The 27,903-nt window shown below is 48.9% G+C and overlaps 2 protein-coding genes across 5 annotated transcripts; one reads left to right on the forward strand and one right to left on the reverse strand.

Moving 5' to 3' along the window:
* Positions 1-4,285: 4,285 nt before the first annotated feature.
* On the forward strand, positions 4,286-7,399 carry COPS7A (COP9 signalosome subunit 7A). 3 transcript variants are annotated; one of them, XM_014884243.2, is made up of 8 exons: positions 4,286-4,539; positions 4,619-4,694; positions 5,207-5,295; positions 5,370-5,572; positions 6,055-6,160; positions 6,505-6,656; positions 6,796-6,861; positions 7,141-7,280. In XM_014884243.2, exons 1-7 carry the CDS (start codon positions 4,378-4,380, stop codon positions 6,833-6,835), a joined length of 828 nt encoding a protein of 275 aa, XP_014739729.1. In that variant the 5' UTR covers positions 4,286-4,377; the 3' UTR covers positions 6,836-6,861; positions 7,141-7,280. The 3 variants fall into 3 exon arrangements, with proteins under 3 accessions (XP_014739729.1, XP_014739727.1, XP_014739726.1); XM_014884241.2 differs by lacking the exon at positions 7,141-7,280 and adding an exon at positions 7,003-7,033 and having other exon boundaries at positions 4,287-4,539; XM_014884240.2 differs by having other exon boundaries at positions 4,288-4,539; positions 6,796-7,399.
* Positions 7,400-17,636: 10,237 nt separating this feature from the next.
* On the reverse strand, positions 17,637-27,721 carry MLF2 (myeloid leukemia factor 2). 2 transcript variants are annotated; one of them, XM_088159079.1, is made up of 10 exons: positions 27,618-27,721; positions 27,085-27,172; positions 23,984-24,056; positions 22,091-22,217; positions 21,589-21,624; positions 20,109-20,162; positions 19,584-19,709; positions 19,088-19,247; positions 18,757-18,996; positions 17,637-18,222 (listed from the first exon to the last, which is right to left on the reverse strand). In XM_088159079.1, the coding sequence occupies exons 2-9, from the start codon at positions 27,095-27,097 to the stop codon at positions 18,818-18,820; spliced, it is 768 nt and encodes a 255-aa protein (XP_088015205.1). In that variant the 5' UTR covers positions 27,098-27,172; positions 27,618-27,721; the 3' UTR covers positions 17,637-18,222; positions 18,757-18,817. The 2 variants fall into 2 exon arrangements, with proteins under 2 accessions (XP_088015205.1, XP_014739703.2); XM_014884217.2 differs by lacking the exons at positions 27,085-27,172; positions 27,618-27,721 and adding an exon at positions 24,219-24,353.
* Positions 27,722-27,903: the final 182 nt, after the last annotated feature.

Genomic DNA, 27,903 nt, shown 5'->3' on the forward strand with positions numbered 1-27,903 from the left:
TGGAAAACTGTACAGCGCTTTATGCTCCATATTTTAAAAATAACTTTGAATCAAAGGTGATATGAAGGCTGGAGATCTCAGTAATTTAAAGAGGTCAACCTGTTTAATATATCAAAAAGCAGAACGAGACATGACTTGCTTGCAGTATCACTCCTTTCCCGGAGAAAAGTCTACCAAATATTCTGGCAGAGAATAACAAGAGCCAGTCACTGGAGAGTGATTAATCATAGAAACAAACTACCTAGTGAAGTGCAAGATCCTCTCTCTTCTGGAGTCTTTGAATCACAACCAGAGGCCTGTCTGGAAGACAGTTCCTGGTCTGCAAAATCCTGAGGGCTGTGAGAGCAGATCAGAGGAAGAATTATTATGCAGTTACCTTCAGCAGTTGATACTGGGCTGACTTTAGGTGTAAGCCCTGTGTGCATTAGCCCAGTACAAACTAAAGGGTTAAAAGCCTTCTGTATCATATTGGTATCCAAGAGAGTCATGCCAGCCTCCTTTGTCCTTACAGTGTTTTTGTCTCAGAGTCCGTGTTACACACAGTTGTGAAAAATCATCTCATGAGATGTGACTCTGCTATGTTTGAAGAAGGACTGGTGAAAAAAATGTCTTCAGCATTTTGACAAGTTATTTGGATTCTGTGGTGGTGAAGAAAGGAACAACCTAAAATGAGCCTGTACAGCTCTACAGCTTTAAAGTGGGACAGTGAGCACAGAGGAAAGAAAGTGGATCTATAGCGCAAAGAGAATGGAGGTTTCCTTCTTAGAGATCAGAGCAAGATCAGAAGAGAAGGATGATGCTAGGGGGTGGTTACAGCTAGGATCAGAAATCCCAAACATTCAGAAATAACAACACAGAACGTCTCCATGTCACAAGATTTATCTTAAAATTATGAAATGTCGTACAGACTTGCTTTCATCTGCACTCTTCGCCTCCTACTTTCGGCTCTTTTGGTTACATGAAAATCACATTTCACAGTTTCCCTGTAACCATAAAGATAGGTGTTTGCTTTGTAAGGAAAGCAAAAGCACGGAAGTTACTGACTCCAGGAGGCTGAAATTTAATTTCAACACCCAGCACTCCAATCTAGGGATGAGGCCAAAATTTTGCTAAGTTGTGGAGATGTCACCCATAACTTTCACGCTCATGAGGACGATGACATTCTCATTTGGAGAGTGCAGGATCTGAGTCATTCAAAATACCTTCTGGTCTTTGCCCTTGATGCAGGACAAAAAAGGAGCAGACAAAAACATGGGGAGCCAGCACACAGGACATAGGAACTGGGCCTGAAGTGGAGAAGGAGAGAGCGAGCATCATGTAGCTAGGACACTCAGGCCGCCAAGCTTTATCTCTAACTAATAATGAAAGGCAGCAAGCATGTCAGAGAGTGTGAGAGAAACAGATCAATAGAGATAAAACTGAGATGGAAGGAGCTGGCAACGGGGTGGGGAAGAGAGTAATAAAACACTATAAATCAGCAGGGTTACGTTTGAACCTGATTTGGATGCACCCTGCACTGCTGTAAGTGAAGACAGCACGTGTGAGGCTATGGTAAATCAGGCCTAAGTACAGAAACAGAGAGGGAAAAGCAGGGAGGAGATAGTTCCCTTGTCAATATTGCCTATCACAGGTTACAACCTTACCTGCCTTGCTTCTCTTTTCATTCTGCTGTATGGAGGAGCCCAAATATTGCTGGCTCTGAGAATACAGACTGATAGACTTTACTGCTTCTTTGGGTCATCATGATCTTCCTGAAGAAATGCCTGTTGGTAGAATGTGTCTTGGTCTCATTTTACCTGACTTGAGTATAGGAAATGCTCCTCACTACTTTGTTCATTGAGGACCCAGGAGAGTTTCCAACAATGCCCACAACATGCTGGGTGTGAGGAACTTTCCTAGGAGAGCTCATTGACTGTGCCTATGCTTACTACCAATGGAAGATGATCAGAGAAGTTTCTTTGCTCAGCTTCAGATTTTTGAGGCAAAGGAGACTGTGACATCTCAAAGCTAAGATCATCAGAGCACATAAATGAAAATGTGCCTACAAGAGCAGGGCTGTGGGTTTGGATGCCTTCCCCTCTCAGGGCACGTTTGCTTCTCTGGCCCTGCAGTCAGAGCTGTTTTGCTCCTTATGCCTGGAATTAGTTTGAAGTGATGTCCACCTAGTCTTCGTGGCATGATCATTAACATTAAAAATTCAGTTTTTCACACTGACCATTGCTGTCCACACTGTTCCCTCCTGCTGTCAGCAGCCTCAGTGAGGAGAACAAACACTAAAGGAGCCTTAGGGACTGAAGAGGACGACCCTGAGAAGGAGTAGCAACAATCCATACAGCTGTACAAATGAACTTGGGAGACTATGATACACCTCCTCAAGGCAGCAACGGGTTGTATTTTCTAGCTCCGAAATTGTGTTTGGGGCAGAATTGTACCCCAAAGGAGCCTTCTCCATGATTCAGCCACAGCAGCTGTGTGACAAGAACTAGAGTCAAAGCAAGAGAAGAGAGTTGTTGATACTGGCAAGTAAAAGCTTAACAAACGCAGCCTTTACCCAGATGAAGATTTCAAGATGTTACACTTATTTCAAGATGTTACGCTTACAGAAGTCTGGCAAAGCACAAGTCAACTGCCTTTAATATGTGCTAAACTGATCCAGCTGAAGACCAAATCTCCTGCTGGCAATCACGTGATGGAGTGCAAACTTGCCCTGATAGCTCTACGATTTTAACACGCTAAAACCATGCTACCTGCATAGACTGTATCGGGCTCCCATTAATTTGTTGCCTCTTTTTCTTTCATGGAAAATCACTGTGGATTTCTGAAAGCACCAGCCATGAGGAAATTGGTGATGCTCTGGAAACTCTTGGCCAAACAGCTTAATATGGCTTATTGAAATGCACACTGGCTGCATTCCTCCCAGTCCCCCTCACAACTCACCTCTGCCTACCATGTGATTTGTACAAGATGAGAAGAACTCTGAAAATTTGGGTTTTTTTCCCCAAATGACCCCCACTTTTTATTCTCTCTCACCTGGTACAGGAAACCGTGCCCTCAACAATGACCGCATTGCTGCAGCTCATACACCCACGAAGAGGTACTTAAGGTGCACTATAAACATTTCTATCCTTGTGGAGCGTTTAAACTATCTTTTTATGGCCATACCCTGCCTGCATCAGGGATGCATTTCTTGACAAGTGAGATGGTTAATGATTCAGCAGATAGTAAAGTCATTTTTTTGTAAAAATTAATGCGGTAGAGGAATGTAGGCATGCAGGGATTTAAGAAATGCACAGCTTAAATACATAAGTACAGTTCTTTGCAACATAAGATTTTTTACATTTACATATCCCCAAAACACTGCCCAAAATAGTGAGATCTTAATGGTGTGAAAGAAAAAAGGAGAGTGATGTGTGGGCACACACAAAGTATTCCATGCACCTCTTTTAGTTCTGGTGTGGTGCTTATAGAATAGATCATTGAGATTTGAAAAACACCATGCCATATAGTAGTGCATCTGTTTTCTCAACAGTTATTTCAGCATTAATCATAGAATCACAGAATGGTTTGGGTTGCAAGGGACCTTAAAAATCATCCTGTTCCAACACCCCTGCTGGAGGCAGGGAGGTGTGCTATTACACCACGTTGCTCAGAAGTCCATCAATCCTGGCCTTGAATATTTCCAGGTATATGGATGAAAAGTAAATATTCACCAGACTGGTAAGACCCATAAATACGTGGATATTCATCTGGCACTGATTGTCTTGTTAGGACGTATCTCACTATGGCTGAGCGGCTTGGGGGAGTTTTGACAGAGGATGGGTCATGAACAATAAAAGAACGGTGAGCAGACGCTGCCGGTGAGCAGCGCAGGGCATGAAAAAAGTGCAGAACGAAGCTGAGGACTGGCTGGTGCCTGTGACCAGCAGGACCAAGGCTGGCAACCAGCCGGTGGCTGTTGTTTGCCTGGGCAGAGGCTGCGCCCCACGCAGACCGCAGCCTGGGCTGGCCTGGGGACATGGACGCTGCCGTGGCAGGGTGACAAGGGCGGCCGGGAGTGGCCTGGGATGCGCCAGATGGAGGGGACGGCCCCGGGACGGACGAGGCGCCACCGCGGCCCGCAGCGCTCAGCCCCGCCGGCGGGGGGCGCCCTGGCGGCGGGACTGCGCCGCCGCGCTGCGCCCTGCCCGGCCAATGGGGAAGCGGCGGGGGCGGGAAGAGCCGCCGGCTCGGCCAATGGGCGACGGATGCGCGTCACACGCGGAAGCGGCCGCTGTGCGCCGGCGGTGTCGGGCGGGTGCGCGGGGCCGGCCGGGAGCGCCCGGGCCGGGGCTGCGGGGGGCGAGCGAACGGCCGGGCCGGGCCAGGCCGGGCCCCGCCATGGCGGCCGAGGGGAAGGTGACGGGGCAAAGCCAGGAGCAGTTCCTGCTGCTGGCCAAGGCGGCCCGCGGCGCCGCGCTCGCCAGCCTGATCCACCAGGTGCTGGAGGCCCCGGGCATCTACGTGTTCGGGGAGTTGCTGGACATGCCCGCCGTCCGCGAGGTGAGACCCGCCCGGCCCCGCGGCCCCGCCGGGCCCTGCCCGCGGCCCGGCGGCGTCGCCTGACCCTGTGTCCCCGCAGCTGGCCGACAGCGAGTTCTCCCCCGTGTTCCGCCTCCTCACCATCTTCGCCTACGGCACCTATGCGGACTACCTGGGTGAGGCCGGGCACGGGGCGGGGGCCCCGAGCCCCCCGGCCCGGTGGTGGGGATCCTGAGGGGCGGGAAACGCGCCGGAGACCCACGGCGCAGGGGGCCTCCCTCCCCGGACAGCCTCCCCTGCAGCCAGGGCTGTGCCCCCGGCCCGACACACGCCTGACTGTGCTTTGGGCCCCAGACTAGCGGGGTACCTGGCTGTAATTAACGCTGCCATTTGCCGCCTGCCAAAGACGTTTTTGAGGGGCCGGGGGAAAGGCTTGGGTGTCCGTTGGGATGCACATAAATAACGCATGGGACAGCTAGAAAGGCTGAGTTGAGGGTGGCGGGAAGAAAGGCTGCTCAGAAATGGTCTTTTGAGCTGAGAATTGATGGGGGTAGCTTGGCAAGACGAAGCACCACTTCGGGGATTGGTGTGCAGACGTTTTAAGAGACAGGCGTGGTACAGATGCTTCTGTGCAGAACTGGGAAACGAGGCATAAATTCTAATATCCCATTCTTTCCCCTGACAACAGCTGAAGCAGCAAACCTCCCTCCTTTGACAGAGGCCCAGAAGAACAAACTGAGGCACCTGTCAGTCGTCACTCTAGCTGCCAAGATCAAGGTAGTGGCCCTGTTTTTCCTGAGTTCTTCTCCCAGTGGGATTATCTCATGCTAGTTACCATCATGTTTCCACAGTGCATCCCCTACTCAGTGCTGCTGGAGCAGTTACAGCTGAAGAATGTCCGGCAGCTGGAGGACCTGGTGATTGAGGCTGTGTATGCAGATGTGCTTCGAGGGAGCTTGGATCAACGGAACCAACGCCTGGAGGTGGATTACAGCATTGGGAGGGACATCCGGAGGGAGGAGCTTAGCACCATCACCCGCACATTGCAGGAGTGGTGAGGAGGAAGCCCCCAGTCCTAACACCCAAAAAAGGTTGCAGGAGTGGCTGGTGGCTTCCCTGGATCCTTTGTGTGTCACTAAGGGTGGGTGGTATTGGGACGTGACCTACTTGATCCCCTTTCCCATACTCCCAACGGAAAGTAATTTTCCAAAAATTATTTCCCAAATTCCCGTTTGTGTCTAAAGGGGTGATGGAGATACAGCAGCCTTTGCACAGCACTGACTGCTGGCAGGAGGTTTCCTGAGTGCTTATCTGTAGTTCTGAACCCAGCATGGCTTTGTTACCTGTCTCCCTCCCAGATAATAACATAATTCCCTGTGTTAATACGTCAGACTCCTGCCCCTGTATCTTCCCTGCCTGGCATAGCTGCCACCTCCCAGTGTTTTTGGCCTCTGGAGTTGAAATCTGCCGTCTTTGACGTTTCTCTCTGTGCTGTGCCAATTCCCTGGCCCGTTGAGTTGTGAGTCTCCTCTCCAGGTGCCAGGGCTGTGAGGTTGTCCTGTCGGGCATCGAAGAGCAGGTCAGCCGGGCCAACCAGCACAAAGAGCAACAGCTGGCCCTGAAGCAGCAGATCGAGAGTGAGGTGAGTGGGTGCAGCAGGGAGCACCCAGTGCCCCTCGCCTTAAAACAACTCGAACCTGTCATTGTTAGTCTTTGCTGAAGTGAGGCATTGCCTTTTCCCTAGGCCAGAACCCCCAGGGATTTGTGCCTGAAGAAGAGTCCTAAGTCAGCTTAATACTCCTCTGCAGTGCAGGGGCCTGGACAGATGTTGGTTTTTTTGCTTGATGTGAGCTTGCAGCTCTTAGCTCCAAGGCTTCCTTTAGAAACAGATTTTTAAAAAATCCAAAGTGAAACTAAAAACACCTGTAGCCAAAAAACTCCTAGCTTTGGGAAACCCATTAGTTCTTGCATTGCTGCTATTTGCAGGTGGCAAACCTGAAGAAGACCATTAAAGTGACAACAGCAGCTGCTGCAGCAGCCACGTCTCAAGACCCAGAGCAGCACCTCACGGAGCTCAGGGAGCCAGCCCCTGGCACCAACCAGCGCCAGGCGAGCAAGAAAACCTCCAAAGCCAAAGGGTGAGCAGTGTGGCAGACAGAGCATGTATCTGGGGGAACATCAGTGCACTTTTCTGTGTGCACTTAGGAAGGAAGTGAGATGAACCTGAGTGTCCACCTGGAACTTTTATTTTTCTTTTTTTTTCCCCTGTGCCCACAGGCTTCGGAGCAGCGCGAAGATTTGGTCTAAATCAAACTAGGTGGATCTCCCTTCACAACTGGGAGGGTGAGAGGCAGAGGTTTGGGGGTTGGAGGGGTAGCAGCGGTCCCAAGTGTGATGCTTCTGAGCTCTTCTCTGAGATCCATTTTGGCAACTAACTCTCCTGCATGTTTGTTCTCTTTCCTGTCTTCCTTACCGACGTTCCAGGCAGTGTCTCCCTCCTTTTCATCGCAGCATTTCACACTCTGAGCTTCAGGTTGTACGCGTTGCTGTTTCCCCAACCGCTCAAGCCCCCAGTTCCACGGCCACGTGTTTCTCTCTTTCTCTCTCCCTGTCTTTTGACAGGTCAATTTCAGGAGCCATAAAGGTGTGACAGTCACCTTGGCACCCCCAGGGCATCACAAAAGCTTGGAAAGAGGGTGCTGGTGCTCAGCAGTCGTTTTGGCTCTATGAGACCCCTGGGATACTTTGCTCCAGGACACCGTCTTTGATTGTTTAATCTTTGTTTTGCTAGGTGGGAGGGTAGTTTTTGAAGGGATTCTTTTAAAAAATATATAAATATATTATAAATATATATAAACCAATAAAAATATAGATCTATGGACATATCTGTACAAACCTGTGCTCCTGTGGGTAGTAGCATCTCTTTGCCTCATACATTGATTCTGGAGGCTCCAAAATAAGCTGTGATATTAAGAGCCTTTATCCCATTTTGGGGTGGAATATCCTCAAAATACCAGGTTCTCTTTTTAAAGGTAGTGCCACAGTATCTCTATCGGGATGAGAGTCCATAAAACAGAAATTAATCATAAAGTTTATTTAAAGTGTTTCTTATGTGGTTGATTTTCCTCTAGACTCTTCAAAAGGTGATTTTCAGGTAGTCTCAGAGAAGGGTGCAGAGACTGAGTCCTTATCTGTGTCAATACTGTGTGTCCTATGATCCTGGACAGAAAGGGAAGTGGTGTGGGGACTTGCCTGTCAGGTGAAGGCAGCAGTCAATGCCCACATGTGTGAGTTCTCACAGGATAGATGCTGCACAAGCTGTTCTCGGGTGGTGGTGGTGGTGTCTGGTTGGAAGAAAAATCCAAATCAGTGAGTCTTGTGAGATGCCCAGGAAAAAAGCTAACTCCGATTCTTCAAAGGATGCCTCCTCGAGGCTGGCTTGGAGCCGAGTCAGAAAGATGTCAGTGTCACACTGCCTCTCCACTACATGTAGCTGATGTAAATGTAAATTGACACCATGACTCCCACCCCCGCTTGGTTCCGTGCCTTGTGCCAAGACTAAAATTTGATTCCCTGAACCTGTGTTTCTGTGTGTGAGCAAACCACAGAAAAAATAATCCAGTGAAGGAAATCTGGGAGCTTTGTCTCTGGGGCCTTGTTGGGTTCACTGGCTAGGGTGGATTTTCTCCTGGGTCAGCTCCCTTTGCAGACAGGTGAGAGAGTTGGAGCCGAGGCAAAATAGGTGTGAGCAAGTCTTGTGAAGGGAGTGGGGAGGGAAGTGAGTCTGTGCCTATTTTGGTGGTAACAAGGTGCCATCTCGGATCTCAAACCCCACAAAATGCAGGTTTAATGCCCTGTCATTGCTTTGTTAATTCCAGGCTGCTGTAACACAGTGCTGGCAGTCAGTAAGAAAGCCCTGTCACCCGAACCCTTGAACTAAAACTTCCAAGCAGCTTTGTTTGTTCCTCTGTGTGTGGTCACAGGGCTGGGCATACCAGCTGGCTCTGTTGGGAAAAGGGATATGCCAGCTGTCCTGGGGTGACAGCTCTCACTGGCTGGGGTCTCCCAAGAGCTCAAGCAGCCCCACACCTTGCCCCCTTCTGTTGCATGAGGCATCGAGCACCTTGGCTGTAGTTGTCTGGCGCAGAAGTGCCAAATAGGAGAGTTTTGGTATGAAGTTGTCCAGATGGGAGACAAAAATCTGGCTGCTGGAGCACGAGGGGATAGTGGAGCCAGGATTGTGTACACCCCACCTAGAGAGACTTGACGAATTTGCAGCCATGAGGAGCCTACCTGATGAATCCTGTTCTCTATAAGTTGTTGGGAGGGATTGTGACAAAGCTTCCAGCTTTTGTTTATAAACCACCTGAGCCTTCCTCCTGCGTCACATCACATCACCTTCATCTGTCTCTGTCAGGGAGGAGAGGCACTGCGCTTGCGATTGTCTGCGAGAAACAATAACATCCATGTGTATCAGATCTTCAGCTCCCTGGGAAGGGCTAGTCTGGGACCGAGGTGCCAACAGGGGAGGAGATATCTGTCAAGCACCTGCCAGATGTCTGGCACCTCACACCCTTTGAAAGATTTCCTGCTTGCAAAGCCATTGGGGTGTGATGAGAAAGACAGACTGAGGAGAATGAGCTTGAGATAGAGCTGAGCAGCCGGAGAAAGCAAGTGTCCTAACAGCCACTGGCTGACGTCCAGTGGGAGCTGGGCTGGACCAGTGTCACCTCCAGGGAGAGCTGAAGTTACCAGTAATGGACAAGGATATTTGTGTCCCACAAGAACCTGCTGCTTAGGAAGAGCAGCTGTAACAGGTAGTTACAGCTACCTGAGTGTCCTGTTGCCCTGAGTGTCTCATCTCCTCTCTGGTCTGTTGGGCTTTGCTATCTTTAACCAAACTGTGGCTGTTAGACACAAAGGGATTGTTTCAATGCCATGAACCCACAGTTTAAATCCAGGCTGCAGATCCCAGGAGTGGAGCTGGAAGCCAGCACTGAGAGTTCCAGGCTGGCTGTGTGTGACAGCACTCGCGTGATGCCCTGTGCAGCAAAGGTGAGGCAGAGCAGTGCCTGAACTTTGTGCCACACACTGCCAGCAGCCTTGGAAGCACGAATTCCCCATACGGGTGACACCAGCCAGTGTGTGGACCAGTGCGGGTCTGGGGGGGGCTTGCCACTCCAGCCCCAGGCTGTGCTGAAGCCCCAGGCTCGCATCCTCACAGCTCAGCCACAACTGGCACAAGTCCGGTTGTGTCCTCCTGCCGTAACTGTGTTAGGTGACATCCGGCTCACCCCGATCTCCCAGGGTCAGCTCATCCCTCTGGGAGCAGCATTTGCCAAGCACAGCCATATACAGGCTTTGCTCCCCCTTCCCATTTGCCTATCTCTCAAGGCTGGCTGTGTTATGGATTTTAGGAGAGTTTGGGATTAAACACAGCTCTGAAAGTCTTCCATTTTGTTTACTTTTCAAAGGGAGCAAGCACCTTTTAAGACCTCCATTAAGAATAGGAAAGCTGGAGGTAGCACATAAAATTACTTCAGACCTTTGGTAGGACTGAAAAATAAATGAGAAGGTTGCAGTGCAGAATGAAAGTATTGCTGCAAATTGCCTTGCTGGATGGCAAACAGAGGGCAGGAGCATAGGTTTGCCTTTGCCCTTCACCTGAAAACCACGCTTTTTATTTTTCTGCTCACTTCAGCCGTGACTTGAATTCAATTGGAGAAGATGTGAAGATTAATTAATTAGTTAACATTTATAAATCACTTTGAAGATGGCAAGAGTGAGGTAAGTACTGAGCATTATTATAAGTTTTCATTTTTAAAAGTTTTTATGTTTTAACCCATTTTTTTCCAAAGAAAAGACTGAAAAAGCAGACTGAGTAGAGAACAGAAATACCTGGACACATTAGGCCCTGCAAAGGAACCAGGTTTAGGAGGCTCTAGAAGAGAGGGTACAGAGAAATGTCCATCCCAAAATGAGGAGCAGGAGATCTGCCATCCCTAGCACAGAAAGTCTAACAGCTCTTGTGCAGTGATTCATTGCAACCCCCTATTTGGGTATCTACATGGGACTTTCACATGGGTTCCTAAAAGGGAGGAGGTAGGACATGACTTGAATTGCTGTATCACTGATGTCCAGCTTTTGCCAGCCACCTCTAGCTGCCCTGTGCCAAGAGGTAACCAGGTACTGGAGTTAATGACAGTAATTATTGCATTCTTGGGGCACAATTTCTTCTGGGGAGCTTGCTGCTCCCCTTCTTGAAGGTGGTGAAGGTGCTGGGCAGCTGCTGTCAGCAGCTTGCCCTCTGCTGCTGTGCCTATCCGTACCTGGTGAGTGGGGAGAAGTGTCACAGCCAGGCAGATGCCGTGCAGGACTTCTGTAAGGTTCTCCCCATCCTTCACTGCTGTGTGCTGAGGTACCTCTGGAGTCAGAGGTGGTCTTTGTGTACTCAAAAGGAATCAATATTTTATTTACTGAGGCTGCCTTTGCTTCTGATCTCCAAAGGAGACCTCTGGCAGGGTGGTTTGTTTCCTGATGAATGGATGGGCTGGTGTGTACCCAAGTGCTGTTACACATTACCAAGTCTCCTTTGTGCCAGTGACACTGGCTGGGGGAACATCTCTGGACAGCAGGTTTCCTCAGGCCTGTCTGGGGGGAGCAGCCCTGCCTCTGCCCAGCAGCAGGACATGTGCCCACCACCTCCATCCTCTTGTGAGCTCCCGGTGCCAGCTGAGGAGTGGTGCTGCAGGGGCCGTGGCGATGCCAGCCAGACTGCTTCTGCTGGTCTGCAGGGTGATCATGCATCTGTGGTCCCCCAGAGCTCCACGCAGGGATGCCTTGGCACTGCACCACCAGGGCAGTGGCTCAGTGCTCCTCTGAAGGCCCCTTGTGCCAGGTGAGTGCCCACAGTCTGGTCTGTTGGGAGAGCTGGCACAGATGATGTGTGTCCCCCTGTGCTGCTGTACTTTTGCACAAAGACCCCCTGACAAGAGCAGCCACTGAGGGCTGTGCCTGCTGCTTGCCACAGCTGGACCAGCCTTCCTGGGATGAGGCCATGGCTCTGCAGGATTCTGATGCAGACCTAGGTAGGGTAGACAGAAGAATCTCACAGTTCATGTCAGCTGCTGCAAATACATCTCTCAGATCTCTGACATCCTTCTTGTCTCCTTTGTGTGCCCTGGAATAGCTGCTCATTTTCCTTCTGTGACCCCTTTCCCTTTTTGTCATCCTCTCCATGGGAGTCTGTCTGTGTTCCCACCTACAGGGCTCTTCTTTCCTCATCTCTTTTCCTAGTACTAGTCATTGCTTAGCTGAAATACTCATAAAAACCACCTGTTTTATCTACTGGTTCCACAGGCACCCCATCTTTTGGGTGTTTTTCTCTCATCTGCAGTTTTCCAGGAACATCCCTCTTGGTCCAGTGTGGAACTAGGCTGGACTATTGTCTCCTTCCTCTGCTGGTGGCAGGCTCTTCTCCTGCCAAGGAAAGGAGTTGATTTGCAAAAATTCTTTGTGCAGTGTGCAATTATATTCCTGTTGTGATGAATTCAATAGGCAGCAAAATGTCAGCTGGATTTGAGAGCTGTGACCCCTTTACAGTAACAGGAATGTTCAGAATTCCTGTGGCAGTTGTGCACGTATTAAAAGCAATCCTGTACCCTCCTATTCTGAGGACAGTAAAGCCCCAGTCCCTTCAGATCAGGCGAAAATGTTTCTGGGGAGGCTTAGCCTGTATCTGCCTCTGAAGCATTTAGCACTGGTTTCAGGATGTGGGAAGATGGATGATCTCTGGTGGAGCAAAAGCAAGGAGGCTTCTGGTGACCCAGTGTGATCTCTTACCACTATGGTCTCACAATCCCTTGCAAAGTCTTCTCAGGTGCTAACCCAAAACTGGTTAATTTTATTGTCCCCACTAGTCCCCTTGGCAGGCTGCCCCAGCACCCAACTGCTGTAGTGGTCAAAGTTTTTTAATTTCCAGCTTAAATGAATTCACAGCTAGTTTATATTCTCTTGTGCCTGTGCCAGCGTGGCTCTAGCTGAAGCTGTACTTCCTCTCTGGTGTTTATTTCCCTTGAGTACAGACTTCACTTTGCTTAACTAACCAAATCAGCCCCCTTGTGCACTCTGAGCCCTCCATACTCTCTCTCTTACTTGCTCTTCAAATAGAGTGCAAAAGTGTTCTCTTACCTGCACTTCAAATTAAGCTTTCTTGGCTAGAAATGAGCACAGTTCTCTTCCACAGGTGAAGTCTGATCAGGATCTCTCCCAGACACAATTACACACACCTGTATCTACCAGAAATGCCACTAGATTGCATGTCTTCTCCTCTGGTGATCCAGAGTACTTCTTCTCTGATGGTTATAATCAAAGAAGCTCCACTTTATAGCTAAAATCTTGATTTTAGGTCCTATGCTCCTTTTCCCTTTCACTTTGTGCTACAAACTTTAGCCCTTTTACTGATACCTTCAAGGCTACCTATGTCCTGTGTGATACCCTCATCCAATTTGGCAATGTTGCTGGGTTTTATTTATTTACTCAAGCATTTATTATTTTGCAATCTTAGTTCTCCTTTCCTGTCATTAGTGAGGGATGGAAATTGTGAGGCTAGTGTCTAATCTTCCATCTTACCTCTGGACATGACATCACCAGCAGTTGGAGATAGGTAGTGTCTGTTCTATTTCCCTTCCTTTTATTAGCTTTCCCCCCCATGCTAAGTTTGTATTAAGTGCCCTCAGGATTTAAAAAGCCAACTAGATGTAAGGAGATAGTGAAAGTAATAATAACCAAAGTGAAGTTTCCCTATGGGAACGGTTTTTGAAGTGTTGTCTTTAAAAAGGAAAATTCCCAGGAGGGAAAAAAATCCCAGTTAAATTTAAGACAGGGCTGAAAAATAAAATTAAGTCCATTTTTTAGAGTGTTATGAAAAGTAAAAAAAAAATATTGCAAATCAAGCAAGTCAATTTTAAGTTATACACTGGATTGAGGTCTATTTAAAAACCTTTTGTTCTCCAGCACTGGAGCCAGTGCCTGCAGGATTTTACACTCCAGCCTCATGGCAGTGCCCGTTTTTTTCCCAAATAAACCATTGTGCCCAGAGAGCTCTGTTTCCTGCAGCTCTTTGTGGTCCCACCTGCTTTGAAGCCCTCGTCAAGTCAAAAGGTCTCTTCTTGCCTTTCCCACCTTTTCCTTCAGCCTAGCCCTGTGCCAGTCTGTTTCCCTCTCCTACTCACAGTTTTTTGAAGCCCAAAGGGACCGGTATAATCACATCACTTGGCTTCTCAAGTGACCGAGAACTCCCTCGCCCTGTTCCTGTGCCCGCTCCCCAAATTCTCCCTGGGACACCCCATGGGGTTTGGAGTAGGGAGAGCTGGGAAACGGAGGTGTGCTCTACTGCTCTCACACAAGGTCTGCGTGCATTCCCAGTTCCATTGTGAGGTCGCTGCAGGTTTTCTGCTGGGCTCAAGAGCCCTCTACTGTCAGAAGCCTCCTTCCCGTTTAAGTCACGCCAGCCTGTGCTCCAGTGGAGTGATCTCAGATACAGGAGTTTTGAGTTCATGTTAGCCTGTAGTGCTAGGCAGTGTTTCCAGGCTTCCAGTCATCCTTGATTCACCCTTCTTGAGTCTTCTTTGATTTCCTTTTTAGTGTCCAATACTCAGACTTCCCACAACTGATTCACTACCCTGATAAACCAATTTGATCAGAGGGATGGAGCAGCTCTCCTACAAAGAAAGGCTGAGAAAATTAAAGAAAATTTGGATTGTGTCCCATCCCTGGCAGTGTTCAAGGCCAGCCTGGATGAGCTCTGAGCAACCTAATCTAGTGGAAGGTGTCCCCTGCCCATGGCAGGGAGGTTGGAACTGGATGATCTTTAAGGTCCCCTCCAACCCAAACCATTCTGTGATTCTTCAAAGGGGAGATTTTTTACCTCTGTTCTTGATGAACACATGCTAATGCATCCCAGTGTAACCCATCTGCACAGAGGAAGAATTATGCAAGTACCATTCATTTCCTTGGTTGTCTTCCAATTCCAATTCCGTTTGGAGTTCTCCATCTTGAAAGAGCACAGACTATGTTTATGTCCCTGGGTGAATGTCTTTTCTGCATTCAGTGCAGCCAAAAATACCTACTGTTTATAAATAAACACACTGATAGTTACTGACTGTTCAGTACATCTCATCTTTTTCCAACATTTATTACTTTCATTGTTCTTTGGATCCTCTGAAAGCTTCATCAGCACTGGTTTAATACCTTCTTTCAGATCATTAATCAAGTTACTAATGAGCATTAGTTTCAGAACAACATCCTACTGGAAATAATTTCATATTCTACAGTCTCTTTTCCCCCTCATTACTTGAAATCTATCAGTGAACTAAAATTTATAATATTGGCCCTTTTGTTGTTTCAATAATTACTAATTTATTTTACATCAGAACAGTCTTGTGTGGCCAGATAAAATGCCTTGTGCTGTTGTAACATCTGACTCTGGGTTGCTGTAGTGCCTTTGTTAATGCAACCCAGAATTTAATCAGAAATTATCACAGTTGTTCGACAGGAACAATTTTGAGAAGTGAGATCACATACTATAAACACTGAGATACAAATATTTATTTTTAAATTTTATGCATTTTGCATCTCTTATCTTGATTTAATGTCAGTTTACCTGGTTTACAGGTGTGGATATAGCCTAATTTTTTATTTACAAGTATTGGCACCAGGTTAACTTTCCCGGACTTCTTTCTCCCCAGCATTCTACAATTGCCCCAGTATTTTACAATATTTCAAAAAGTACGGTGAAAGATGCACACACCTTCAGGGCCACCCACAAAAACCTCTAAGGACAAAGTTCCCACTAGCCATAATGGGTTTGATTTTCATGATATATTTTCAATTATGGAAAACTGAATATATAACGAACAAAACTACCCCAGTTTCTGGTTTATTTGTGTGTAGCTGGTGCATTCTCACCCAAGGTTATACTCTCTCCACCTCATTCTACCCACCTCCCCTCTCCTCTGTCTCTTTAAAGGGTGTCAGGCCCCTCTGTCTCACTTCAGGTGCCTTACTTGCTCCTTAGGAAGGTACTTAGTAGTACCACTGAACTGCACTGATTTGGTGCTTCAGTTTATCCAATATGAAGGTGACAGCTATGGGAGAAGGAGCAAGAAGGGATTTTGTCTCCCTCGGATGGATAAGGATGACTTGGAACCATGCCCTGCCCATCTGAAATAAATACTGTTTGATTTTCATGTTAACATCCAGCCTTCTCTTTCTCCATCTTGCTGGCACAGCTGTCAGAGACATTTCAGAAATGGACAAGTTTCATCCTAGCCTTTCCCATGCCCTGATACAGGAGGTAGATTGCTTTTAAAGGAAACCATTTCACTTGAAACTGTAACTAATAGGAAAAAATTAACCTCAGGTAGGAGTGTTCCCTTCTTTGGAAAAAACCCTCCTGCTTTCTGAAGTCAGAAGTTCAAGTACCATGTCAGCCTGGGACAAGCAAAAGGGTTGCCCTCTCAATTTACTTCCCCTACTTCCTGGTTTGGGATCTCTAAAACTCTCTCCTGGGCTCCTGTCTTAACACAAAGTTCTCCTCTCACTGCCCTTCTTTTTCCCTGTTCCTATATCACCAATGCCTTGCTGCCCCTGGAGAAGGCTGAGACCTCGGGAATGACTGTAGAGCAGTTAGCAAGGCTCAGGCAGCCAGGTCAATCACCCTCCCACTGCACAGTAGAAGACCATGCAAGGGTCCTACCTAAATCCATAAGCAGGACAGCACCCAACAGGGAGCAAAGACTGAATCCAGGTAAAAGGATTTGGGATTAGACCAAGATTAGGAAATCCACGCCCAAAGAGGAATGGATCCTCACGATCAAAGGTCACTGTTAATCCCCACCACCAACACCTTCCTCCCTGTTCTTCATCTCAGACATTGCCTCAAAACCTGGCCAGGACCAGGCAGCTGATTACTGCCACCATCTCCATGCAGTGCTCACCTTTCTGAGCTCAGCTGCTTCTTCAATGGATCAAAGCACCAAGTGCCACATCTTGCACTGGGGCAAGATGCAGAGGGCTGCTGCTGTTGCAGTCCCTTCTTTCACAGTCTGGCAACCCAAAGATGACTTCCACAAAACCTCTCCCAAGCCCCGACTTTTTCTGTGTTGCTCCTCCTTCAGCCTTGCTCTCTTCAGGGCTTGCCTTGACTATGACACCTCCAGAAAATCACTCCACTGCCAGGGGCAGCCAGCTGCTCTCTTTGAAGTCCCTTCCAAACCTAACTATTCTATGACTCCTACTGGGGTTTGCCATGGGACAAAACAGCACAGGGAAGTGGGGACAGAGCTTGCCACCAGCCACGGCTCTGTTCTGCACTTCCTTGAAGGGTGGAACACATGCAAACTCTGCCCTGAGCTTCCAGAGGGTGGATGCTGCATCCTTTTTTCAGGGCAGGACAGTCAGTCCCCAGCAAGGTGTGTCTCTCTGTTAGTGCCCACACGTACAGCAGAATGATACACCGCAAGATCCCAGCACACCACTTCCAAGTGTAAGTCATGCATTGATTTTCTGCCTTCTGTTCCAAATAGACTGATGAAAAAGTTTGTGTAAGGGTGTGTGCCAGAGCATGAAACGGGCCAAGAATCCAGGAGATCTTCCCTGGTCCTATATTCCTAATGCCTCTCAATTTTCACCTAATACTGAACAAGTTAAGAAAAGGTCATTCATAATGTCAGCCATGGCTGCAATGATATAATAAGAAAATAATGGAAGTATTCCCTTTCTGTGCAGGAATCCCAGAGGCCTAATTCAGGGCTGCACAGCTGACCAGGCAGCAAGAAAGACCAACCAATTTCCCTTGAGTGCACAGCAAAACTACAGCAATTAGAGAGAATTTTTTGCAAATGGTGAGTTCTTGGGTCTTCTTTCACAATTTTCATGTTGACCATCATCTCGCTCTGTGACTACATGGGAAGGCTATTAGGCTATTTTCTGTAAGAAAACAAAGCCTTAGAATCTAACACCAAGCTTCTCAGCAATTTTCCAAGGATGTGAAAGAGGTTACTTAATTCCATAGCAGGCACAATTAGGTCAGCTGAAGGTAAAGACTGATCCACCAATTCTTTACAGTTTGTTTCTTTATTCAGTAAACATCTAGTTACAAGTTTCACAAATTAAAAAAGTGGGGGAACTGATTGAAGAGGGGTCGGGGGGCCCACAGGCTGATCCAGCTTTTGTTCTGCTCCTCCCTTCTCCAATGCACATATCCTTCTATTTCTCCACAGATGCACCAAGGAGCAGCAGGGGAATCAAAGTCTCCGTCCCGGTGAGGGGACTGACAGGGGGTTCTAGCAGAATTCCCTCATATTCCTTTCACAGGGGACTAAACACAAACTTCAGAACCAGCCCAACCCAGCACAGAAAGAGTGGAAAGGATGGTAGAGGCAAGGTGGAAGCTCCTCATGCCCAGCACTACTGGCAGAAACAGAGCCAAGGGACAGCAGAGAGGGAATGGGCAATTAATGTGTTCCTTGCACATCAGTGAGATTCCCCATGCCCCACTGCAGCACCCAAATGGGGTGAAAAAGAGCAATGAAGAAGATTAGTTGCTTTGTTTTAATTCTTAAGTGGGAGGGAGGTTAATACTAAATTTGAGGAGGGTCCAAATGGTGCTTTGAAGGGGCTTCAGAGTTTCACTGTCTGTACCTGGGAGGAAAGGAAACAGAGGATATAAAAAGAGTAAGTGGTGCCTAGAAAGCAGAAGACAGATAAAGACATGTTTAAACCTGATATCTAGACATTGAAAAAAGGGGAAAATGTCCCTTTTCAAGCACTAGATCACATCCTAGTGAGCCCTATTCAAAGCACAGGACAGTAGACACCAGCGCTTACTTATATTTCAAACTGGATGGACAGCAAATGGTCTCCAAGTTCAATGCAATGACAATATAAACACTCCACAGCCTGCAGTCCTACATCACGTCATACTATTTTAGCCATCAATTAAGGCTGACACCATATGTCTTTTGTTCATGACAAAGCTAACTTAAACTGCTTCCATCTTCCTGTTCAGCCCAGCATTTTCTCAAAATTCACACCTGCTCTCTCAGAATGGGAAAACCCCTTTGCAACTGAAACTTCAAAATAATGTGAGATTAGTGAAAAGGAAAAAAAAACAAACCCTATGGCTAAAAGGCAACTACACAGCAGAAGACAAGGAAGGAACTTGTTAAGACTTACAAGAGCATGTAGGTAAATTTGGGGGTGACCTCACTGCACCCCCCTCAGGTCTGCTCCGAGTTCACCAGTCATACCGGCGGGACTGTCTGGAAGGGGAATCCTCAGGGCCCTGGATGGCGAGACGAGCTCCTTCGGCCCGCCGGCCAGTGCTGCCTTCGTGACGCCGGTACTCCAGGCCCCGCTGCGTCCGAAACCGGGACGTCTCTCGCCGCCACTCGTCGTCAAATGCGGCTGCGTCACCTGTGCAGGGAGACAAGCAGCTCAGGTGGGGAGGAGCAGGTGGGAAAGGGGCACCTGGCTTTGCTGGGAGGAGGGCACAGGCGCTACTCACTTTCATCCATGTTGATGTAGTCCTGCCTCTCCTCCTGGTCACCTGTGCGATGGTTCCGGGACCGCTGCATGATGTGGGCCCTCTCCCTGATGTGGTGCCCAATCGACATCTGTTCCAAGCCACTGTCCGAGTCCCTTACGGTTCGTCTTGTCTCACGGATCTGGGGGCAGAATCCCACGTGGAATCAACATTTCCACTCCTTCTCCCAGCCCCCTATGGCACTCTGATTCCCGCCTCCAGTATTTCAGCCAATTTGCACTGCCACCACTGCCAGGATGTCAGATGCAATGCTACAAAGAGGGAAGAATGGATTCTCCACTGCCAGCACTTCCCATTTCCTCCCAGGGGCCCTTGACACGGTTCAGTGAGTCACAAGAGCACAATGTGCTCCTCGAACTGCAGCTGACTGCGAAGCCGAAGTGCTGTAGGTGGCCACCCACAAAGCCACCAAACGAAGCCCACTCTCTCACAGCAAAGCCAGCAGCCTCCTCCTTACCCCACCAGGTGCTGAACGCATCTCTGAGGTCTCCTGATAGACTTTGGGCCCATCACCCAGGTTGGAATAAGAGATGACAGTTGAGGAGGTAAATGTCTGGCAGTTAGCACCACTTGTCATATGCTCCTGCAAGAAGGAATGGGGAATGGTGGAAAGAAGGGATGGGAGGGAAGAAGAGATGGCATTTAATTCTCTCTATACAATGAAATAAGAAGAAGCACAATAGGAAGAATATAATCCCCATGGGTCCATCTTTCTGGAGAATACATCTTCCTGTTAAATTAATACTTATTTCTTGTTAAACAAGTCCACCCCCGCACTTCCTTCCCCACCCCTCTCCTCTCCCTGCACTCAGTAACAAGCTCTGTCACTGTCTCCCAGCAATGAAGCAAAGCTTACAGCCTCTGCCACCTTGGCAGGTGTGGCTCAGTCCATCCCAAATAGCACAGTAAGAGACATTAGAGGGATGGCAGAAGCACCCTCGGCACTCCCCTCAATACAGAATGGTTCACAGAGGGCTCTTACCATGTTTCCAATCATGTCATTCATCATCCCAAACATATCTATAAAGCCACCTGCCTGATAAAAAGGAAAAGAGAACACAAAAGAAGTCACTCTGGGGAGAAACATGAGGAAACAACAACAAACTGTCTGCAAAAAAACCTGCTGCCTAAGAAGAACCTTGATTTTTTTCACGTTCTTTCAGTAGCGCAGAAAAAAAATCCCCAGAATTTGTGGTTGCTGTTCTCTCCAGTCTCTCAAGTTGCATTGGCCAATGTTCTGGAAAAGGCTGTTCTTTTAGTTTGGATCCAACTGCTGATGCCCTGGGGTTTGTGAGCCTAGGGACTCAGAAAAATTAGGAGAAAAAATCTCAACATGTGCACAAACAGCGATCTTAAGAAAGTTTCCACTGACTGTTTTTCTTCTAGCATAACAACAGATTTGCTTATTTTCCCCTACAAACACCTGGTTTTCCATCCTGTAAACCTGAATGCTGCAGTAACACTCTGGGCCAGCAGGTCTCACAAGTTAATTGTGCAATATGTAAACAAAATTACAATGTCAGTTCAAACTTGCTGATTTCTTTTTTTTTTTGTTTCCTCGAGTAGCCTCTTGCTCTCATTTCCAGAGCAGTACTCACATGCAACGCTATTATGCTTTGAAGTCTATGTGTTTGTAGTCTTATTAATCCTCCTCTGAGCTACAAAAAATTCCAGGACGCTAAAGTCTCTTTCATTGAAGCAATTCTGCAGAGCAAGACAGTTAAAGTCCTGCTGGATCTGGAATAACCTATTTCCAGTGTATTATTTTGGTGGGAGATGGAGATTGGCACGCTCCGAGCGTGGTGTTCTCACGTACACACAGCCATTCTCATTCCAGCCCTGTTTACCTGAGGTATTTTGCCAGCTTCTCCAGCCACCACCACTGGCACAGGAGGTGCAATAATCCCCTCTGCCTACTGATGGCCAAGTCGTTTCCTTGCATCCTCACAGTTCCTCCATTACCTCCAGACCTGCAGCTTCTTTTCAGACATATGAGGTTATTAAGGGACTACCTGCTCTTCCCAGATATTAACTGTCCCAATTCCCATGAAATATTGTGCTATAACAGCTTTATGGCTTTTCTCTGGTCAAGGTGCAAATACAACTTCCCCATAGACACAGGGTTAGACTCCCTCTTCAAAAACAGCTCATGGACAGGATTATAACATTAGAGGGGAAACAAGGTAAAGGCCTGAAGTCATAAAGCAACTCAATGAGAGGTCCAAGAGAAACCAGATGCTTCCAGTTTCAGTTCAATACCCTCTTCCCTATTCCACTTACTATAAATCTAAAGCTCATCCTGGTCTCCTCAGACATTCCCATCCTTCCTGCCTGGTAGGATAACTGGTCATGCTCACAGATGGCTACATTTTAGCACTGGTTGCAGGCAGTGCTGATGAATCTCAGTATGGAGCCACTACTTGGAAAGCCTCTAATCTGACCCAGAAAAACAGAAAACTTACCATGCCGAGCATCCCAAAGGGTGAAACAGCTCCCGCCTGCCAGGAGAACAGAAAAGCAGAACAGAGAATGACTTTTCCACAGCCAAACACTAGATCCTCATCAGAACATGCTAATCCTTCTCAGAAACAGAACTGGGAACACTCAGGCTCTACAAACAGATCAAGAAAGGGCCCCACGGATTCCTGGGGTTTCAAGCCACGTCACCCGTAACAAACCAGACATGAGGTGATGCTCCTACATTTCTCCCTGTGACATGAATTCACATCCTTTAGAAACAACACGTTTATTTCCTTCCTCCCGTCCAACCTAGAACGCAGTTGCATTCAACATCTTAATACAGATGGAATAAAGAGAAGGACCAGAACACCACTACCTAAGAGATTTATTCTGCACCCGCCACCTGTGTGGAGGTGAGGGAGGTGCCCAACCCAGGAAGGGTGGGAGACAGAATCTGACAGGGCAGTTTGAGAAATTCCAGCCTGTACTCAGCCCCTCTGTTACCTGCATCCTGCGGCCAGCCTGGCGAGCCCCAGGTGTGGTCCCATCCGTGATGCCAAGGAGTGGCCCGAACCCAAAACTCCCAGACAGCATGCGGTTCATGTGCTGCCGGTGGATGGCAAAAGGATCCCTTTTGGAGAGGTGGAGAGAGCAATGGTGAGGACAAAGCCCCATATAATCCACCCCTCCCATCTCTGAGTTTTTCTTACACAACTGTGCATTCATTTCCAATCCGAAAATTCTGAATCCTGAGAATTCTGTGTTCACTACGGTGATTACTGGGGCTGGAAGGGGCCTCTGGGTCACATTTCTTGTGATAGAAGGTTTCATACCACAGAACCCCTCTCAGGTACTAATTTCTGTCTGCTCAGAAGTAGGTTGGTGTTCTGCTTCCAGTACTGCTCTGGAGCTTGGCCAAGTATGGCCAAGGCCACTTCAGAACCTCACTACTCTAAAATCTTTTGTAGGGAGGTGCACGAAGACCTTCCTGGCTGCAAAGTGAGGGCTACACTTAATGGCACCAGGGAGCAGGAGATTCTACACATCATCTTCTCACTCCTCCATATACACAGACACAAACAGTGAAATGCAAGACTGGAACCTCCAGAATGGACTGCACGGTCTGACATCCCGGGGCCCCCCAGGGATTGAGACCACATATAGCTTTTCCAGATTTGAGGGAGAAAGGGAAAAATAACTGGGATCCCTAACTGGTTTTTCCTTCTTTTGCAGCCTCCACTTTGAGGTCTGCATGCATTCACGCATGTTGGTGAAGCAAGAGGAGGAAAAGGAGGGTAAGGATAAACAGTCACGGAATACAGTGGGCACAGTAAGAAACTTCTGGGAAATACCATAGCTTTTTTCCTGCACATCTTATAGTCCACAATTATCCCTCTTGAGCATTAATGACCTCTATAGCATAAACTGTTTCTGAGATCACAGAAGTACCCACTACAAACCAATACTTTTCTGTCTCTACTGGAAATGCTTCCCATAATAAAAGTTAGACTCATACCTGCCATGTTAATGAGAACACACTGTCATTCGGTGACTAACTGGGACTTCAAGGTCTCCTCTCCTGCTAATTTGCTCACAGCTGATAAAATTCTTGCTTACTACTGATTTCATAAGCAAAAACCGGACTATTCTTCTACATGCATAAATTTCACCAAATTTCTAGTAATGTTTTGTTTGACATAATCAAATTCTTCCTGTATTACAGTCTATTCCTTATCCACTTTGGCAAGGGCTGCTAACTTGGTGTCACTGCCAAAATTTATCAATAACATCCAATTTCTGTACTGAGGACGGAAACAAAAACATTCAGTGAAAGGAATCCCAGGGAGCTTTGTTAGATTTTAATACTCGTGTTTCAAAACTACTCGTTGTCTTCTCTTTACTTTGTTGCTCACAACTTGACAACTGCTTCAGCAGCCTTCTCCAGCTCCATTAATGACTTCCTGTGCAGAACAGCAACAAACACTGGACAGAGCAGCAGATTTTATCTATCTCAACTGCTACCCTACTTTGCATAAAAAAAAAAAAAAATCCTTGCGCAAAAAAAGAGATTAGTTATTCCAGCCCTCTTCCTCTCAGACAGCTGCGATGCCTTTTGGCCTACTTTATTACGCTTTCCTCCAAGACTACGCTCCAATATCGCAGGAACGAGACCGACGCGATCCCTGTTATTCGCCGCGCTGCCCCTCGGGCGGATGTTTGTGTTTGTCCCTGGCCGGCCGCGCTGCAGCGGCGCTCCCCGGGCCCCGCCGGCCTCTGCCCGCCCGCTTAGACGCGGGGGCAGCGCACTCCTCCCCGGGGACGGTGCCTGCCGCAGCCCTCCCTCCTTCCCCCTCTCCCTGCCGCCGATCCCCCGGCAGGATGCCCACCCCGACTCACATGGCAAACATGGGGTCCTCCGGCTCGCCATCCCGCATCAGCCGGAACATGCTTCCCTCGCTCGGGGGCGGCTCTGCGGAGGGGAGAGGGCGGTGAGCGCAGCCGGGGTTGAGGGCGGGGAGGGGCGGAGCGGCGGAACCGGCCCCCCCCCGCCAGCCCGGGCAGGTGATGGCAGCGCTTCCCCCCCGTCCCCGGTCCCGGCGCCCGCCGCGGCCCAGCCCCCACCCGGCCGTGCCTGCCGGTGTCGGCGGTCCCGGTTCGGCGCAGCCCGAGGACCCGGGCCGCTCACGCCTCCGCGCCCATCGCGCCCCGCACCGCGCTGCCTCCGCCCCGCCCGCGCCGCGCATGCGCTGCCGCCCCGCGGGAGGGCGCCGGCGAGGCGGGGCCGCGCGGCACAGCGCTCCCTGGCGCCCCCGCGGGCCGGCACCTCCCGCCAGGCGGCCCGGGAGAGGGAACGGGGGAGGCAACGGGAGGATGCCGTGATCGCAGAAGGACCGGGCAGGCCCCATCGCCCCACACAGCCTCCTCACCAGGGGCAGCGCGGGGACAGGCGCTGATCCCTGCTCTCTGCAGACCAGGGACAGGACCCACGGGAACGGCCTGAACCTGTGTCAGGGGAAGTCTAGGCTGTCTATCGGAAAAGGTTTTTCACCCAGGGAGCAGCTGCACATTGGAACAGGCCCAGGAAAGTAGCCACAGCACCAAGCCTGACAGAGTTGAAAATGTGTTTGGACAATACTCTCAGGCACGTGGTGTGACTCTTGCTAATGGTGCTGTGCAGGGCCAGGAACTGGACTCGATGATCATGATGGGTCCCTTCCAAATCAGAATATTTTGTGAGTCTGTGGTAACCCCTGTGGCTCGCAGCCAGTTGGTTCCCGAACAGAGTCCACAGCCATGCCTGGCCACTGCAGAGGCAGCACTTACGCCAGGCTTCCCGCACGGCATGGGCATGTAGGAGGCACCCTCAGAGCTGCCTGTCTGTGCTGAGCACATGGACAGCGTGTGCATGCAGGGCTCTGCTGGCAAAAGCAAGGAGGATACTTTGTAAGCCAGCTGTGGGTCGTCCCTGATCCTGGATAGTCACTGGGAATCACAGGCGAAGCGTAGGTACTTGTGTGCACCTACAGCAGTGGTGGGGAATCTCCAGAAAGCACGGGGATGACACCTCTGTCACCATCTCTGGGGAATGCTGGTTGCCTTCAGCTACAGTCAGCTCCACTAGATTACAGGGAAGGGAGCAGACTGACTCATCCCAGCTCCAGCCCAAGGCACGCTTCCTCAGTGGCGCTTCTGTTGCATCCGGCCCACCATGTGCATGAGCCAGACTGAACCTGTGCCAGAGGACTGGAAATAGCAGGTTGCAAGAAGTAGTTGAGAAATCGAGCTCCTGAGTTGTGGCAGGAGCCTTGTCCTTGGATTTCAGAGTCTGACGGAGGAAAATGGCCCAGAAGCATGCTTCATGTGTGGAATACATAGACGACTTGGCAATACTTCCTGCTACAGCAATCTCAAAACTGCTTGGTATTGAGAAAGAAGACCTCTCATGGGAGGCCCGTGCCTCTGTGTATGCAGAAGGCTCTTCAGAAGTCCCTTCTGTACACAGTAATTGCATTCTGCAGAGGCTGAAACAAAAACATCCACATTAGAGGAACTGTTGACAGCACAATGGTGCAGGATCATGAGGTGGACACAAGTTCTATGGGCAGGGCATGAGCTAAGCAAGGCCAAACCTCCCAGAGGGAGATTGTTCATAAGTGAGCTGCTGAAACAGCCTCCTGTCACCAGCTCAGAGCTCATCTCTGAAGTTCACACAAAGCCCTTGTTGGCGCTGCCTCAGCCTCTCTGATGCTGCTTCTGCAAACCTGAATCATCCTTCAGAGACCTCCAGTCTGGAAAGCCTTTCTTTCCTGTCTGGTGTGTTTTCCTTTTGCTTTGAGGCTCTCTTGGTGTTTGATTGGAGTGTGGAGTTGACCTCAAGTATCAGGATGCAAAGGGAGGTAAAGAGCTTCTAGGGCAGAAATGTAAACATCTCTTTGAGTTTTTTTCTTTTTTACGTTCTTCTTTACCCCAGACTGGGATAAAATAAATTGCTGTCCCTTTGATACTAATGATCCTCCCACACCTGCAATGTCCCAGAGATGGTAGGGCTCTCTCAGGTTTTCCAAATTATAAGTCAGGCATTGCTGCCTTCAAACACAGAAGAGAAAGGAATAGAAAAGAGTCTGGAACAAACACTGCTTTGCTTTATCTGTTCTTAATGCTGCTCCTCTGCAAGTGCAACCCAAGGGCTGAGCTTGTGAGACTGGGGGCTGAGGCTGTGGCTCTCCCTGGTATTTCTGCAGCCTTACAGGCAGTCCTTGCACCTGATGGACACCTTACCAAAGGCTGCATTTCCGGGGCCATTGCCAGTTCAGCAAACCTTGAGGGAGCCTTGCTTGCAGAGAGTCATGTTGGTGGCAAATGCTGCGTTAAATCCTGGAAGGAGGAATTGGAACGGCAACCTTTTTGTGGAATGTGGACAAGGCTACAGTTCTGAGGAATGCAGGATCTGTTGCTGCAGTATTCATAGGAGAGGTTTCTGCACAGCATTCACTGCGTTATGCCCGACGTGCTCCAAGGGGATGGCCCTTTGCTGGGTCATAATAACGAGCGACGTGGGGCTGTGAATGAAAAGCAAGGCTCCCATCTTGCTCCTCTCACACTCTCTATTCAGGCCGCTTCTCTTTTCACCATGAATAAAAACCATTATGTTTCTCCATTTCCTTTTTCTTTTTCTTTTCTTTTTCCTTTTTTTACTGAGCTGCCCGGGTTGTGCTGGGGGCGGCGGGGAACGGGGGGGAAGGGGAGGGAGAAGGCACTCAGCAGGCGGCCCGGAGGAGGTGAGCGAAGGGCAGAACGCAGAGCGATGAACGGCGATGAACGGCGCTGCTGCTCTCGGCACCGCCTCGCCGCTGCTGCCGCCGGCTGCTGCCCGCGGCCCCCCGGCATCCGCGGCGCCGGCACGGCACGGCACGGCTCGGCACGGCACGGGGAAAGCAAACTGAGCATCACGTGGTGAAGGTAAATAAAGGGCACGGTGAGAAACCATGCCTTGCTACCTGCTGCTGGCATGGACTGAACATTTGGGCCAGGAAGGCAGAAACAGCTTCGTAACGCGTCCGAATGTTCCAGGGCCCCTGTGGATGCCTGGAAGACAAAGAAATCCTCGTTACCAGAAAAGTCAGAGCTACCACAGCCATTTCCTCATTGGTTCCCTTCATCTGTGCCTCTTACGTAATCCTCACCCAACAACTAACTGTGACCTCAGATGAAGGGCACTCCGAGTGAAGGACAGCTCTGATTTGATCCTCAAATGTGACAATTCATATTTGGGATGCTACAAGCAGCTTGTGGTGGCTGCAGTTTGTGTTGTGTGGCAGCGATTACTTTCAGAATATTTTGCTCGTGTTAAGAGTGTGTCTGTCACACTGTAAGTGAGAACCACGACCTCCATCTGTGCTGCGTTAGCAAAGAGAGGCTCACAAAAAATCACGATTGAAAACATCCCTCCCCTTTCCAGTCTTCTGACAGGCTATGTCACCCCTCGTCATTCCCTTCTACTCCTCTTGCTTCCTCTCCTTGTGTTACCTACCCTGCTCCACAGCCCTCCTCCAGGGCTTATTTCAATATGCTGCCTCTCAGGAAGCCATTTCCCAATGCAAAGTTGGCCAGTGGTTGAATTCTTGGGTATTTCCTCTTAACTTCAGTATAAGCATTGTGAAAGAAGAACAAAGCGGATTATCTGCTGAGATTTTTAATGGACACAGTACAGAATGATGAACACCGTGGATTAAATATATAAATGCATTCAAACGTATTCCCTCTGCATATTGAGATTTTGCTAATTTTGCTGTAAGTGAAAGGACAGATATTCTCTG

This window comes from Sturnus vulgaris, chromosome 2 (assembly GCF_052056855.1).
Source record: "Sturnus vulgaris isolate bStuVul1 chromosome 2, bStuVul1.hap1, whole genome shotgun sequence".
Classification (NCBI taxonomy): Eukaryota; Metazoa; Chordata; class Aves; order Passeriformes; family Sturnidae; genus Sturnus; species Sturnus vulgaris.